The sequence below is a fragment of the Conger conger genome, chromosome 6 (genome assembly GCF_963514075.1).
Source record: "Conger conger chromosome 6, fConCon1.1, whole genome shotgun sequence".
Classification (NCBI taxonomy): domain Eukaryota; kingdom Metazoa; phylum Chordata; class Actinopteri; order Anguilliformes; family Congridae; genus Conger; species Conger conger.
The window spans coordinates 35414617-35429616 of record NC_083765.1 but is presented as its reverse complement, the minus strand read 5'-3'; the positions used below and the strand labels follow the sequence as shown (position 1 = coordinate 35429616).

General features: G+C 43.5%; 1 protein-coding gene across 1 annotated transcript; it reads right to left on the bottom strand.

Moving 5' to 3' along the window:
* Positions 1–4937: 4937 nt before the first annotated feature.
* Positions 4938–13905, bottom strand: herpud1 (homocysteine-inducible, endoplasmic reticulum stress-inducible, ubiquitin-like domain member 1). Its single transcript, XM_061246447.1, has 8 exons — positions 13420–13905; positions 12766–12843; positions 11763–11840; positions 10396–10559; positions 9330–9440; positions 8252–8584; positions 6600–6711; positions 4938–6178 (listed from the first exon to the last, which is right to left on the bottom strand). Exons 1-8 carry the CDS (start codon positions 13576–13578, stop codon positions 5978–5980), a joined length of 1236 nt encoding a protein of 411 aa, XP_061102431.1. The 5' UTR covers positions 13579–13905; the 3' UTR covers positions 4938–5977.
* Between the last annotated feature and the right edge of the window lie 1095 nt (positions 13906–15000).

The window sequence follows — 15000 nt, the reverse complement described above, 5'->3', positions numbered from 1 at the left end:
GGCTCTTGGGTGAAAGCTTAACAATTCAAAGTTAACCATTTAAAATACTTGGAAATCAACATAAAATAATTTGGCCTTAATCTTTTAATGCCTTGTCATGACATCTTGTTGAAAAATATGTTGGATTTAAGGCAACATAAAAAGAGGGGAAAAACATTCAGAAAAAATTGTGCAGTCACACACACATTGTTATTTTTGCCTCTGGAATTTTTATTTTTGCAAATAAATATTTGGTGAGAACAGTTCATGTGGTGATTAAAAATTTTCAGAACCCATGATCGACTTCAGGAGCATTTATACAGACAACAATATGTAATATATATATGTATATATATATATATATATATATATATATATATATATATATATATATATATATATATATACTGTACTGTACTGCAAGTTTTAGGCAGGTGTGAAAAAAATGCTGTAAAGTAAGAATGATTTCAACAATAGAAATGTTAATATTTGATTTTTATCAATTAACAAAATGCAACATAAGTGAACAGAAGAAAAATCTAAATCAAATCAATATTTGGTGTGACCACCCTTTGCCTTCAAACCAGCATCAATTCTCCTAGATACACTTGCACAAGGTCAGGGATTTTGTAGGCATATTCAACCAATTATACCAAACAGGAGCTAATGATCATCAATTTAATATGTAGGTTGAAACACAATCATTAACTGAAAAAGAAACAGCTGTGTAGGAGGGTTAAAACTGGGTGAGGAACAGCCAAACCCTGCTTCCAAGGTAAGGTTGCTGAAGACAGTTTAATGTCAGAAGTCATACACCATGGCAAGACTGAGCACAGCAACAAGACACAAGGTAGTTATGCTGCATCAGCAAGGTCTCTCCCAGGCAGAAATGTCCAGGCAGACAGGGGTTTCCAGATGTGCTATCCCAGCTCTGTTGAAGAAGCACAAAGAAACAGGAAACATTGAGGACCGTAGACGCAGTGGTCGGCCAAGGAAACTTAGTGCAGCTGAAGACACATCATGCTTACTTCCCTTCCCAGCAGTGCCATCAGCTCAGAGACCAGTGGGACCCAGGTACACCCATCTACTGTGCAGATAAGTTTGGTCAGAAGTGGTCTTCATGGAAGAATTGCGGCCAAAAAGCCATACCTCTGATGTGGAAACAAGCCCAAGCGACTGAACTATGCACGAAAACACAAGAACTGGGGTACAGAAAAATGGCAGCAGGTTCTCTGGACTGATGAGTCAAACTTGAAATATTTGGCTGTAGCAGAAGGCAGTTTGCAGTTCGCCAAAGGGCTGGAGAGCAGTACAAAAATGAGTGTCTGCAGGCAACAATGAAGCATGGTGGAGGTTCCTTGCAAGTTTAGGGCTGCATTTCTGCAAATGGAGTTGGGATTTGGTCAGAATGAATGGTCTCCTCAGATACTTATCCATCATGCAATACCATCAGGGAGGCATCTGATTGGCCGAAAAATGTATCCTGCAGCAGGACAATGACCCCAAAGATACAGCCAAAGTCATAAAGAACTATCTTCAGCGTTCAAGAAGAACAAGGAGTCCTGGAAGTGATGGTATGGCCCCCACAGAGCCCTAATCTCAACATCATTGAGTCTGTCTGGGATTACATGAAGAGACAGAAGCTTTTGAGGCTGCCTAAATCCACAGAAGAACTGTGGCTAGCTCTCCAAGATGTTTGGAACAACCTACCAAAAACTGTATACCTAGAAGAATTGATGCTGTTTTGAAGGCAAAGGGTGGTCACACCAACTATTGATTTGATTTAGATTTTTCTTCTGTTCATTCACTTCTTCTGTTTATGCATTTTGTTAATTCATAAAAATAAACTCATAATAAATTCATAAAGATAAATTCTATTTTTGAAAGCATTCTTATTTTACAACATTTTTTCACACCTGCCTAAAACTTTTGCACAATACTGTATATATTACAGTACAGTAGGCCAATACACCAGTTTGTTATGCGTATGTATATATATATACACTCTGTAAGCACTTTATTAGGTATTTATTAGACTTTTTTAGACTGATTGGCTGATTAAATATTTGCATTAACAAGCTGTTGAACAGGTCTACCTATTAAAGTGGTCACTAGTGTATATACTACATAGCAGCATATATTTTCTATGGGACAATTGCGATCTGACATGTACAAATATAGAATTATTTTTTTTGTAACATTCTGAACTATGTATACTGTGAAAAGCAAGAAATAGTACATTAAATGCAGAAGGCTGATGTGAAATTGGGAAGTACATAACAGAGGCTGATATTTTGTTCTAGCTTAATTAATTCCTCACACATTTTGGTCCTTCTCCCTGTAGATCACAACCCCCCATTTTACAGTTATTTATGGCAAAAGCAACACATCACTAAAAATAAAAGACATCCTGGAATGTATTTTTAAACATTAGTAAAATAATATGTGTTTCTAAAAGGGAGAATGGGCAGTCCAGCATATCCAGGGGTGAGATTAGGATGTAAAGTGGTTCACTAGCAATCCGTTTGCTGGTTTGATCCCAGGCCCTCTGGACAGAAAGTGTCACAGTATCCTTGAGAAAGACACCTATCCCCTAATTCTTTCTGAGCTGGTTGGTGCATTGCATGGCTCCCTTTCACCATTGTTTTGTGTGTGTGTGTGTGTGTGTGTGTGTGTGTGTGTGTGTGTGTGTGTGTGTGTGTGAAAGAAAAAGTGAAAAAGAGAGAAAGAGAAAGAGAGAGATTATTTTCACAAAAATGTTTCATGTAAACAAGCCAAACATTTTTTTGAAAAGGGGGCTTCTTGGTTGTTGGTCCTGAGGAGTTTAGCTTGATTCCAGGACATCCTCCCAAAATATAATACCTAGGTATAAAGCCTGAAGATTTTATTGGATAATGTATGTAATGTGTTATTTGAATGTGAAGTGAGGTTAATTCTGATTAAGGTAGAGATCATCCAAACCATCCAGGCTGATAAAGAAACCTTTTTATCCTACAGTAAATAACTATAAATAATCATGTGTATAAAATGGAAGCCTAGATAACCACCCTATCTAGAGGGTTCTAACTTGTTCTACATTGTTTTCACTTTTTTCTGTATCAAGTTGGAAACAATGTTTCACTTCCAAGAAACCTGAAATATCATATTGGTTCTGCACTTAATGACGTAAAATAGGACAATGGTTGTTTTTTTCTTTTGGAAACCTTTGTGTTTATAATGTGCAAAAACAGTAGACGAGGTGTTTGTATGGACCTTACTGTCAGGACATTGTGTTCTCTCTGTTGATATGTGGTGGTTCAAGAGTGGGGGGTAGGGTTGAAGAAATGTAGTTTGCAAAATAACTAATAATCAGGGAAAAAGGCATCACCCATTTCTATGTTAAATCAAGAAGAATGTGGTGGTTGTCTGGTGTAATGTCAGAGACTTGTGAAGAAACCCTTTCACCCCACCTGGCCTGAGATATTTTTATGAGGCTCAAGACTGTTGCAGAAAACACGCCAGAAATATGTGTTCCAGGAATGAACAGACTGCATGGACAAGAAGTAAAAAAAACAAGTATCAGATGAAAACGAAACCAATAACGACTCAAATACAAAACACAAAATAGCCAGGCCTGGGGAAGACACCTATCCCATGGCACACCAGCACCACCTGGCAGGTTTCCTGGCAACAGTAACTCTAAAACTGGGCAGACTGGTTCTGAGTGGTTTGGCCACATGCTGGGAATATTTGCAGATCAAGGATCATTTGAGGTGAACTGATGCTCTAATGGTGACAGGCAGAAGTCAGCTAATGACAGTATGGATCTTTAATGCCCTCTTTTTTAATGTTTGTGTGCTGGGCTAACCTGCATTGCAGTCAGTGCTACAACTTGGAATGAAATGATAAATATGAGGCTAATGTGCAGACTACTACCATCTTTATTTTGTGGCCATTAAGATAAATATTGTGCAATCCATGTAAGACTTAAACTTCATATCCATTAAAGGGGGCTAAATGTAATTGGACAGTTGGCTTCTCAGCTTCTCCTGAATAGTCAGGTGTATTCAATCACTTCCTTAGTGCAGGTATAAAAACAACTTTCACTATCCAGTCTTGATTCTAGGTTTTTTTATTGCCTTTCGAGTCTATTATTGTCACAATTGTCAACAAGGACCTTAGCAGTCAAGTCGAAAATGGGGAGACCGTATAAAAAGGGATGCAATTGCTACACAGATGACTTAATGTGGATGCAAATACCCTCATATTAAAGGCCACAGCCTGCAGTTATATTATATCTCATAATCATTATTTAATTTCAAATCTAATGTGCTGGATTACACAGATAAAAACAGAAATTGTACCACTGTCCAAATACTGCATACTGGTGTGTGCTGAGTGCCACAAGAGAAGTTCCTACAGGACTAATAAAGTTCTATCTACAGGACACCAAAGGGTGCACACTTTAACTGTGTGTATACATTTGCCACAAAGGTTATATTCATGCTGCGCCTTTGTCCTTCATGACAAGGTTATAGAGATTACAGAAACACCCTATGGGAAATTACTGGTGCATCAACAGCTCCAGCTCCCCGCCTGCCATCTGCTCATATTCAGAAAACTTTTTACAGTTTTCAAACACAAGACCTGGGCTCTAGGGATGGAATTTACCTTTCAAAAAATTGTCACTTATAGATGGCCTCAATATTATGAACAAAAAGGCTTTGGTCAAAGCACTAATGGTGGTCAAAATCTAATTTATTATTTTTAGTGCGGGAAGAACATAGTAATGTGCAGGCATTTGTCGGTTGGCATTTTTTCTGCTGCATCAAGCACATAAATTTGGATGTATATATTACTTGTATCATTGCGTTCCACGTTCCAAACACGGTTAAAAGAAGGATCTTCAGTCCTTGTAGTAAGTCATCTTAGACCACTCAAGGTTATGACCAACAGCACACTCAAAGCAGAGGCCAGGCTGACAAAATAAATACATGTATTTAATAAACCTTCACGCAAATACAGATCTGTTTTACACATTCTCTTAGCATCAATAACAGAGCTGGTCTTTACGAAGAAAGCCTTGAAATATATCAACAGATTGCTTTAATTGGCAGAAATAATAAAAACTACACTCAGTGTATGTGCGTACCATTAAAAGGAACCATCCCAAATGGGATTAGTATTGTATAAACTACTAAATGCGATCCAAAGTGAGATATTAACATTAAACTATGTCCATCATGTGCATGTGAAGGATTAATATCCCCAATGCTGAGAATTATTACTTCAAATGAATTATGGATCAGGAGATACTCGATTAATAAAAACATATTTTGCATCTTTAGCTGCAGCTTTGGCTGAGAAGGCAAAGGCAACACGAAAGAGACAAATGAGACTCTTCAGCCTAATCTCGCCGCCTCTTTCACAACATTGCACAGTCCTACTATTGGGGCACATCTGCCCCCGTCTTCCCTCCACAGTCACACATAATACCTCTTCTCGCACCAGCATTCCCTCTCTCCCTCTCTCTCCTGCATGCACACAAACGCTCGCTGCATTGTCACACCCCCGGCTGGGGCCGTGTCCAATCAGAATGCAGGAAGAGGGGGGTGGCGTCATTTCGGTTGGAGGGATGGATAAGCCTCCCCAAGTCAAGAAAACTGAAAAGCAACGTGCATAATAATAATAATAATATTAAAACAGAAACTCATATGTATACAAAGTGCTGTCCTTCAGTTACAAACATATTTACATTATTACACATCGTTTCGTGCAGGTTCTGGAGAAGGACTGTGCTCGGTTCTCTGACCTCCTTTGTCAGGGTGCAGGAATGTTTATACGTTAACAGACGTTGCTCGCAGGTCTTCCGTCACAGGGAATGTGACAGAAACCAGTGCATATGAGCCTTCTGCACGGCACATCCCGAAAACGTTCTCCGACCACGTAAACTCTTCACCCCCCAAAGAGGCTCGGCCCGCCCCATACGGAGGTCACTGTGCCACCGCACTGCTGGCGCTCAGTTGGCCATGCCCTGTGGGATGTCGGGGATCAGAGAGGCGAAGAAGCCCTTGAAGAAGACCCAGGCTGTCCAGGCCAGAGAGACTCTGTAGGGCGGCACCAGCACGGCGGTCAGGGGACCAGCCTCTCCCTGCCCCGCCCCATCCTCTTCTGCCCCCACGCCTGCATCCACATCGCCTCCTCCAATAGGGGCATCCCCCTGCAAACAGAGGTCTGTCAATACTGAGACCACAAACAAGTACGCACACAGACACACACACACACACAGGTATGTGCACACACACACTGTGACATTGGAATTATAAGGTTCCAGCTGCGTTCTGAGTTGTTTTGAGATATTGAGCCTCAAAGCTTTCACATCCTGACACAGCAAAAGTGAAATGCAGGGCAGTTCTTCATAGATCAAAATGACAAGACATCCTAAAAATACAATATCAAAATCCAAATCGCCAATATGACACCAACTCCTTTTTGTGTATCTCTGTACCCCAGCACTCAACAGGAAGGTTTTCAGGGACTGTGACAATTCAAAGCGGCAAAAAGACAACAGCAGGTTTAAATCCATTTCAGTTAGCCCACTGGAGGCTTCACCAACACGCAGCTGGGGGTCTGGGGCTTACCAGCTCTGCGTTCCTGTTTTGGTTCTGCTGGTTCTGGATAACCTCAGGGGCTGGTTCATTTGGAACTGGGACCACAGGCCTACGGCGAAAGGGGAACCAGCCAGCCGTGTGTCTGGGGAGGAAGCAGAGGCACAGGTAAATACAGGAGAACTGTGTGACTCCAAACACAGAGAGAAAGGGCGAGTCTTCAGTATCCCGCCATCTTAACAGAAACATTTCAAAATGGTGGGCAAGACTCATCTGAACAGGATTAGGAAGACGAGTAGAACAGACTGATATCCAACGGATGAATGTGTCAGTCTGTTCCAACTTTCTTCTTTTTAACACAGCACTGGAACCAACTCAACATTCCCAGACCAGTTAAATCAATGCCAGAGACAAACTGACGGATTAGCCACGGCTACGGAGGCTTTGGCAGAGGTGTGCTCTGTCATCCCCGCACAGGTCTTTTTTTATGAGCCAACGCTCGTGTCCTTGCGTGTGACCTCCAGCTTATCCGAAACCAACAGCGGCAGAGTGTGACAGCCAATCAGCTTGCAGAGCAGGGCTATGAACAGTGCACAATATCAGCGCCATGTTGCCTGTGGTTTGCGGCCAGAGTTGAAAAAGAATGGGTCCACAAGTAGTGATTCTAAATCAGTTTAATAGATTTTAACATAATGGTTGGGGTTAGGAGGAATGAGCTAAGAGTTACTCTATAGCTGCTGTTCGGCCTGGAATGTATAGAAAATAAATAAATAAGAATCCTCTGCATTGCCAAACAGTGAACCGTTATTGTTATTGTTCAGTTTCTGAGAGTGCCTGGCCAAAGCCAAACTGTAAAATAAATAAATGTTCCTGCTTTATAAGTCAAAGATTGCCCTGCTGAACAGCTTTTGGTTTTCACCCTGCCTAAGCTCCAGGAACATACTGATAGACTGATGTGTCAAGTTGACATTTACAGTCGTAAGGACACATTCACGTCTACGAGTGACGATAAAGACATACCATACATGGCAAGCCCCACCCTTCTTACAGGTTCTAGAACGAGCGGTTAGGAACACAGACGCAGCGCTTATCTAAGAACTCAAGGGCAGCACCTGGCGAGTGAAGGACTTTCCTCAGGCTGTACAAACACCACACATACGCAAGCACACCCACATCCACACCCACACACATACACAATCCCGGACGAGCCCACCCCAAACAACAAACAACCGGTATCCTGGCTGTTCCCGCCTCGGCACCAGAACCTGCTCACCCGCTCCTGCTAGCACAACAGAGCCCTCATACTGCGGCGGTGATGTCACCCCCAGTACAACAGCAAATGGACAGGTTTTAAAAATAACAGCACTATCAGTGCTGCATGCAGTTGTTGCCTTGCATGGGTGAATGAGAAGCATCGATTGTACAGTGCTTCGGATAAAGGCGCTATATAAACGCCAACCATTTAGCGTCAACATGCGGAGCGGACCGATGACTCGTAACAGCTCAACTGCAGAAAAAAAAAGTACTGACTATAAGTACGCATACACCTGTTCATAACAATGTGATTATGTAACAAGCCAGGTGCACTCAAAGGTACGGGTAGCAGACTGACAAGTTAACATTTTACCTGCAGATATGAATATTTCTAGGACTGAATGTGTAAATGAGAATGAAGGCACACTCACAGATACATGAAGAGCAGGCTGCTCATGACCAGGAGGAAGCGACTGAGGCTGGAGTAGAAGTACACGATGCTCAGGAAGACCGAGAAACGCGCCGCCGTGTACGCCCAGTCCAGCCAATCGCGATTGCCGTCCTCCTCGTCCTCCATCACCGGCCCGCCCTGCGCGTTCATGCGCAAGTTTTGGTTGGCCCCGCCTGGGTTGATGAACTGGGCGTCGGCCACGTTCTGATTGGCCGGCAGGTTGTCGATGGGCGCCTGATTGGGCAGGGCGGCAGGGTGGGGGGCGGTGGCGGGGGTCACAGGGGCGGAGGCAGCGGCTGCCATGGCGGCCTGGCTAAAAAAGCAAAAGAGGAGAGAAGGGGGTGAGAACGGGGTGAGTGTGGGGAAAATGAGGACAGCGCCTGCACAGCATTATGGGTAGTCTACTCCCCTATACTCGGGTGAAGACCACTGTTGAAGTGCATGGATTCTACCTCCGAGCACTGATCCTGAATCAGACTGCACCTTTAACTCTAAAAGGTGAAGAAGGAATGTGGTGCGTGTAACCTGATCCTGGATCAGCTCTTGGCAGCAGAAGGCATCCAAAACAAATTCCACAGGGTGAGAGGAGCGGAGGAAGGATTAGCATTCCCAGACTTCTTGTAGAATGCATTCTGTTGCAGACAGCTCTCTTATACAGACATTTCTACCCACATAGATGAGGCCATGCATGTATTACAGTAGTACAGAATAAGTATGCACTAATGCATGAAGTATAGCAGTACCAATTAGGTAGTATAGTTGTAGCACGAGTACTTAATGATGCATGCACTTAATAAAGAATGTACAAGAGAAGACCGTTTACTAATGTAAGTAATACAAATGCATATGGTGAGGACGATTTACTAATGCAAGTCATAAAGAGTGACTATTTACTAAATCACATTGGAAAGAATATAGACTCATGTAAGGAATAGAGAGTGAGTACTTACTAATGCATATAGGGGAGAATTCACTAATGTAAGTCAGAGAGTGAGTATTTACTAAAGCACACAGGAGAGAACATTCACTAACATAAGGAATAGAGGGTGGGTACTTACTAATGCATGTAGTACTGGCGGGCGTACATCTGCTGCAGCCAGAGCAGCTGCTGGGGGCTGTACAGAGAGTAGGTGGGGAAAGTGGGGTGGGTCATCTGCGCTGGAGAGGGCCTGGGGAGGAATTGCCCAACGGTCAGAAGCACAGCCATAACCCCCCGCGCTCCACATAAACAACATTCCAGCATACGCGCCGATGACCGCCAGCAACGTCAGGCGGCCAGGGGTCAGCGCAAACAACATCCCGTCGTCACGCCGCTCCGTCCAGATTAACGGCGTTCCAATACGCGGCGCGCCCGGCATCAGCAACTTCGGCACGGGCCCCGCGGTCATCGTAAACAAATTCTGATGTGCACGACGGTCACCGTCAGCAAAATGATGAACGCAGTAAACAACATTCTCATCCTACACTACGCGGTCAAGATCAACTCGGTTCCAATATACGGCACCGTCACAGTAAACAACACTGTGATATAATATATCCAGCGGTCGCCATGGATATCATTACAATACAGTCATCCTTACCAACATTATGATATACCCTCCAGCCTCATAACATGCCACATGGTCAAAAACTAGGTTCAATATATCAGATGGCCAATAGTGAGTCAACAGGGCGGCCTACAGTCTAAAGAGCAAACAGTGTGACATTACATTACTGGCATTTGGCAGACGCTCTTATCCAGAGCGACGTACAGTTGATTAGACGAAGCAGGAGACAATGCAGGGTTAAGGGCCTTGCTCAACGGCTGTGCGGATCTTATTGTGACTACACCGGGATTAGAACCACAGACCTAGTGTGTCCCAGTCATTCACCTTAACCACTACGCTACAGGCCGCCTATGCATATCCTACACTGTCAATCACCAACGGTTGTCTAAGGGTGGTATAGCACACACTCACCATAACCTGAGCAAAAAAAGTCACCCAGAGCACGTTTAATTGAGCCCATTGTTAATGTTCCTAGCAAGCCCTCGGTCTGAGTCTCAGGAGGCTGACAGTGTAATGTAACCCCAATCTTCTTGGGGGGGGGGGGGGGGGGGGGTTTGGGGGTGGGTATAGTACTCACAGTGTGGCGCTGGTCCAGGCGGGTGTCGGGCCACTGGGGTGTCCCCTGTGCCTCAGACCTTCTGCTTGGGGGCCCGAGGTGGCAGGGGGGGTATCAGGGGAGTCTGAGTTCCCTCCCGTCACGAGGGCCGAGGGACCCCCCCTCTCCTGCTCCGCTGGTGTCACCTAAGCCGGGGACGACAGACTATTTACATCTGAAGCCACAAACACGTGCACTCTAGGAAATGCCCGAAATACACACACAGTTCCAAACATACACACGGTAACACACACACATACAGTTACACTACAGAGAGAGAGAGAGACACACACAGACAGTTCCAAACATACACACACATACACAAATAGTTGCACTACAGAGAGAGAGACACACACACACACACAGTTTCAAACATACACACAGACAGTTCCAAACATACACACAGTAACACACACAGACAGTTCCAAAGATACACACACGCGCGCGCGCGCGCGCACACACACACACACACACACACACACACACACACACACACAAGCAGTCACACTAGAGAGAGAGAGAGAGAGAGAGAGAGAGAGAGAGAGAGAGAGAGAGAGAGACACAAACACACACACACACAACAGCTACACTACAGAGAGAGAGACACACACAAAGCAGGCAACGGTTTTCTGCAAGCACAATTTTCTCGCAAGATTGAGGCTGAAAAAAAAAAGCCCCATCTGGCGTGAAACTGCAGCGTCTTCTCTAATTGCAACTCATCGGTTTCCTTTCAGAGAAAAACACAGAGCCCAAACAGAGCCTCCAGGGACAGGGCGAGGAGCATGGCGCGGAACGCTGGATGCACCTGTCTCTATCAGCACCCCCCCCCACAGCCTCGCACAGGACACAAGAGTATCACTCAACGGCCCAGGAGAAGAGGTTTCTGGTGACAGCACTCCTGTATTCATACAGCATCTGAGAATAGGAGTGCTGACCGAAGATCAGGTTTCCCCTGTCCCCATCCTAACCTTATCCACTGGGAGCCAACAGGCCAAACTGATCCTAGATCAGCAGTAATAAATTGAGGCGTGTTATGACTTCAGGCCTTCGATTCATCTTGAAATATTCAAAAAGGCATTGTGAAAACCGAACAGCCCAGAACATGCCCTCTGGATCTGTACACATGGCTTGTTTGCAGTCCCGAGGCAGTTTTGTTCATTATCAAAGGCTGCGCTAGCATTTTAGAGAAACAATATGCCTGGTTTAAGTTTCTACCCCACAGAAAGCAGAAGTAGCGCTTCCTGTATAGATAAGCATCTGGTTTGTAGCACATCCTGTATTTTCTTACAGAGAAGCCTATTGACAGAGACAACAACAGTGCACCAGGGAGGCAGAGGACAGAGGCCTACCTGGGGCTGGGCTTGTAGCGGGCCCTGGGGCGGGGGTCTGAACGCACACACCAGGTGAATAGTGGGCATCGGGTCCGACTGAGAAGAACACAGAACACAGAACACTTAGAACACTGAGCACAGGTCAGAACACGGCACATAGAACACAGAATATAGAATACAGGACACAGGATGAGACCACACAATTTATCGTATTATTTTCTTGTGAGGTGGCCTGAGATCCTCTGGCACTACGTTCCTCAATCCTGGTCCTAGAGAGTGTCCCTATGCATGATGGTTTGACCAGTTCCGCTCACCATTTCATTGCTAACTGGACAGAAACAGGATTGGGGAAAAACCACTCCGGAGAATATAGGTTCAGGTTTAGCAGGAATGTGATATTCCGCTAGATAGCTGGACACACCCAACTGCAGTCAAAATTCAGCATTTGGATAGAAGCTAAAGTGTGAATTCATGCAAAACAGTAGGCAGCTGCGGAATATGAAAATGGGGGTTCTGTACAGGACCTAAACTGAGGCCTTTGGCTGAGCTGAGTTGACCAGGGGGTCTCCGAGACGAGATGTTGCGACTGTCTACAGCCTCCTTTGTGTCATTAATCTGAGCTCCCATTGTACCCTTCAGGCACAGTAACAAAAGGAGGGAGGCACCACAGATTTTACATGTCCTTTACTAGGTCAGGGATTCCAGAAAAGCAGGATTCCGGTGAATACATTTTCATTTGCTTTACATCCCAACAACTGGATCCCACAGTGGATGGAAACACAGGGTGCCAAACGCAGAGACACTAGATTGAACCATTTCAGCACATTGAGTGCGATATGAAGCAAACGTCTTTAAAATCTGTAAAAAGGACAATTCCAACCACTGTTTCTGATTACATTCCACAAAAACAGGCTAGAAAACAACAACAACTCAAAGATACAGAGGAAGCATTTAGAGATGACTACAAATAGCAAATGGATCATAGAAAAACATGTTTGGATTGATTGACGGATGGTTTTACCCTTCTGAAGGCATCTCGGAGTAGCAGGTGGTCCAGGAGCAGCTTGCCTGAGTAGATGATTCTCTGGTCTTTCTCAAGCTGCCGGGGAGAGAGGGGGGAATCAAAGTTCAGGGGACAGCAGGCATTACACAACACCAAGGTCCACTCTGTCAGCCTGTGGTCGCCAACACGTGCTACTGCTTATCTACAAGCTCTAGTTACATGCTGACAAGAAAACTATTCAAGGTATCATGCACCCAGGCAGTCACTGACAGGAAGAAACATTCCCAGAGTCACAAAATGCCGGTTTAAATAGTCAGTATCTATGAAACACTTAACACATTTCACTATATTTAGGCGTCCTCAGAAGCCAAGCACATCAATTCGGCTGTCACTATATGTGTGTGAGAAGTGCTTCCTGATCAGAGGGGATTTCGACAAATGCATATTTAAAGATTCTAGCTAACAATTCTATAAACTGCGAGGACACAATTGCGTCACATAGGTATTTTAAGTAGGTTGAAAAAGAAACTGGATTCGAATTGGCCAATGTATATTGTTAGCGACACTGCTGTTTTGCTGCCCATGGCCTTGCTTATGATAGCGAACAGAGTTGTTGTGACACGAGGTTACTGCATACCGATACATTGTTTCAATTGACCGATTTCCACTTACCGGATTAATTGGGTGTACGTGGAATAAGTGGTTCTTCAAATCCTTCACTGTCCAGTTTATATCAATATCTTTGATAATCTGATCAGGGTGGGCTTGATTCGGCGTTTTGACCACAAGCGTAAGCGTCCTTTGTTCCGGAGAAGTACTCGGGTTGTCCATTTTTTTTGCAAATGTACTTTTACGCTTCCGCCCTTTGCAAAACTAAATCTAGTGAGTTGTGTAACCCAAAAAAGACGACAATCAATTGAACAGTTACTTGATAAGCTACGCGAAATTCACACAAACGTAAAAACAAAGACACACGGTTTGTAGCACTTATCTACTTTAAATTGTAACGAGTCAGGCGATTCCAAATCTTACCCAAAGACCAAAAGCAAAGAATTGAAAGCTAGACAACGCTAGAAGAAAGTTCTGTTGACAAATGTGGAAGAGGAAGTTTTGGACGGCTGATATAAATCGTAGGCAGGGTTGTTTCTCAATACAGTGTGGCCGCCTGTGATTGGCTAATGTACACTCGCGTTTAGACGTGGAAGCTTTGTAAGAACAGCACACCATTGCGCATACTCAATAGAACGTACAACACCGCTAGCTAGCTATGCGGCTGATGTAATAATAACCTAGAAAAAATCAACACCAGGACATCAACTCAGAAGTATTTGTTGGCTGCTCACAATGCGTATTCATATTCACGTACGGACGAAAACTTTATGATTTTTATTACGAAATACGTCTGTAGACTGCAAGAGCAAAACTCTTGACCTGTGAATTCCCCGTCTGTAATTTGACCGCCTTGTTGTTGAACGAAAACAACATACTTGTTTAACATACCGTATGCCTCTTTAGTTTTAAGCAGGTGCTGACGCACGCCATTTGTAAAATAGTTAGGGATATATTTGCTTGGCAAGCACAGGTAGTTCTTCCGGGTAGCTTATTAAAAATAGTTTTGAGCGTTTAAGGATTTTGGAAAGTTTTATTTGGTGTAAAATAATACAGTAATCAAGTGTAAGAACAATAAACAGTATTGTGCTTCATAAATGCAAATTATGTATCTGAACGAACAAGTAAATATGCATGCACAGCATAAAATCAATTTAAAATATATTACAAATATCTTGGATCAATTTCCCACATATAGTATTCGCCTTCAGAGACATGTTGGGATGAACTACATCTATACTCTACTACATACAAAACTCCATTGGTCAGTTTTCATTTGGATGTACCAAGCATTTGTAAAGCAGTGTTTACTGACTGTGTACTTGGCATATTTGACCAATATTTACTTTTTAAATTATTTACTTTCAAACTCTGGTACATATTTTGAACAGGTCCAAATTGGTTGAATCCATATACTTTATTGTCGAGAGAGTTGCATTTTCAGAAAGAAAGGGGATGGTCAATGACTGCTGTTGTTATGTATAGGCTACTATGACTTATGTATGTTCTTGTACTGTGTGGCACAACATACCAGCATAAATTACCCCAACATGATGTGTGAACAGAGATAAAATCTAATGGACTGACCCAGGTATGACTTCAAATTATGAAATAATAATAATAATCATCATCATATAAATTTTT

Bases quoted from the DNA above. Each gene is read 5' to 3' on its own strand.
- herpud1 (XM_061246447.1), bottom strand. From the start codon at position 13,578: ATGGACAACCCGAGTACTTCTCCGGAACAAAGGACGCTTACGCTTGTG. The intron at 11,841-12,765 runs GTAAAACCATCC...TGTTCTTCTCAG, and splicing joins TCCGAGATGCCTTCAGAAGG to TCGGACCCGATGCCCACTAT. The intron at 8,585-9,329 runs GTAAGTACCCAC...TTGCTTTTTTAG, and splicing joins CGCCAGTACTACATGCATTA to CCAGGCCGCCATGGCAGCCG.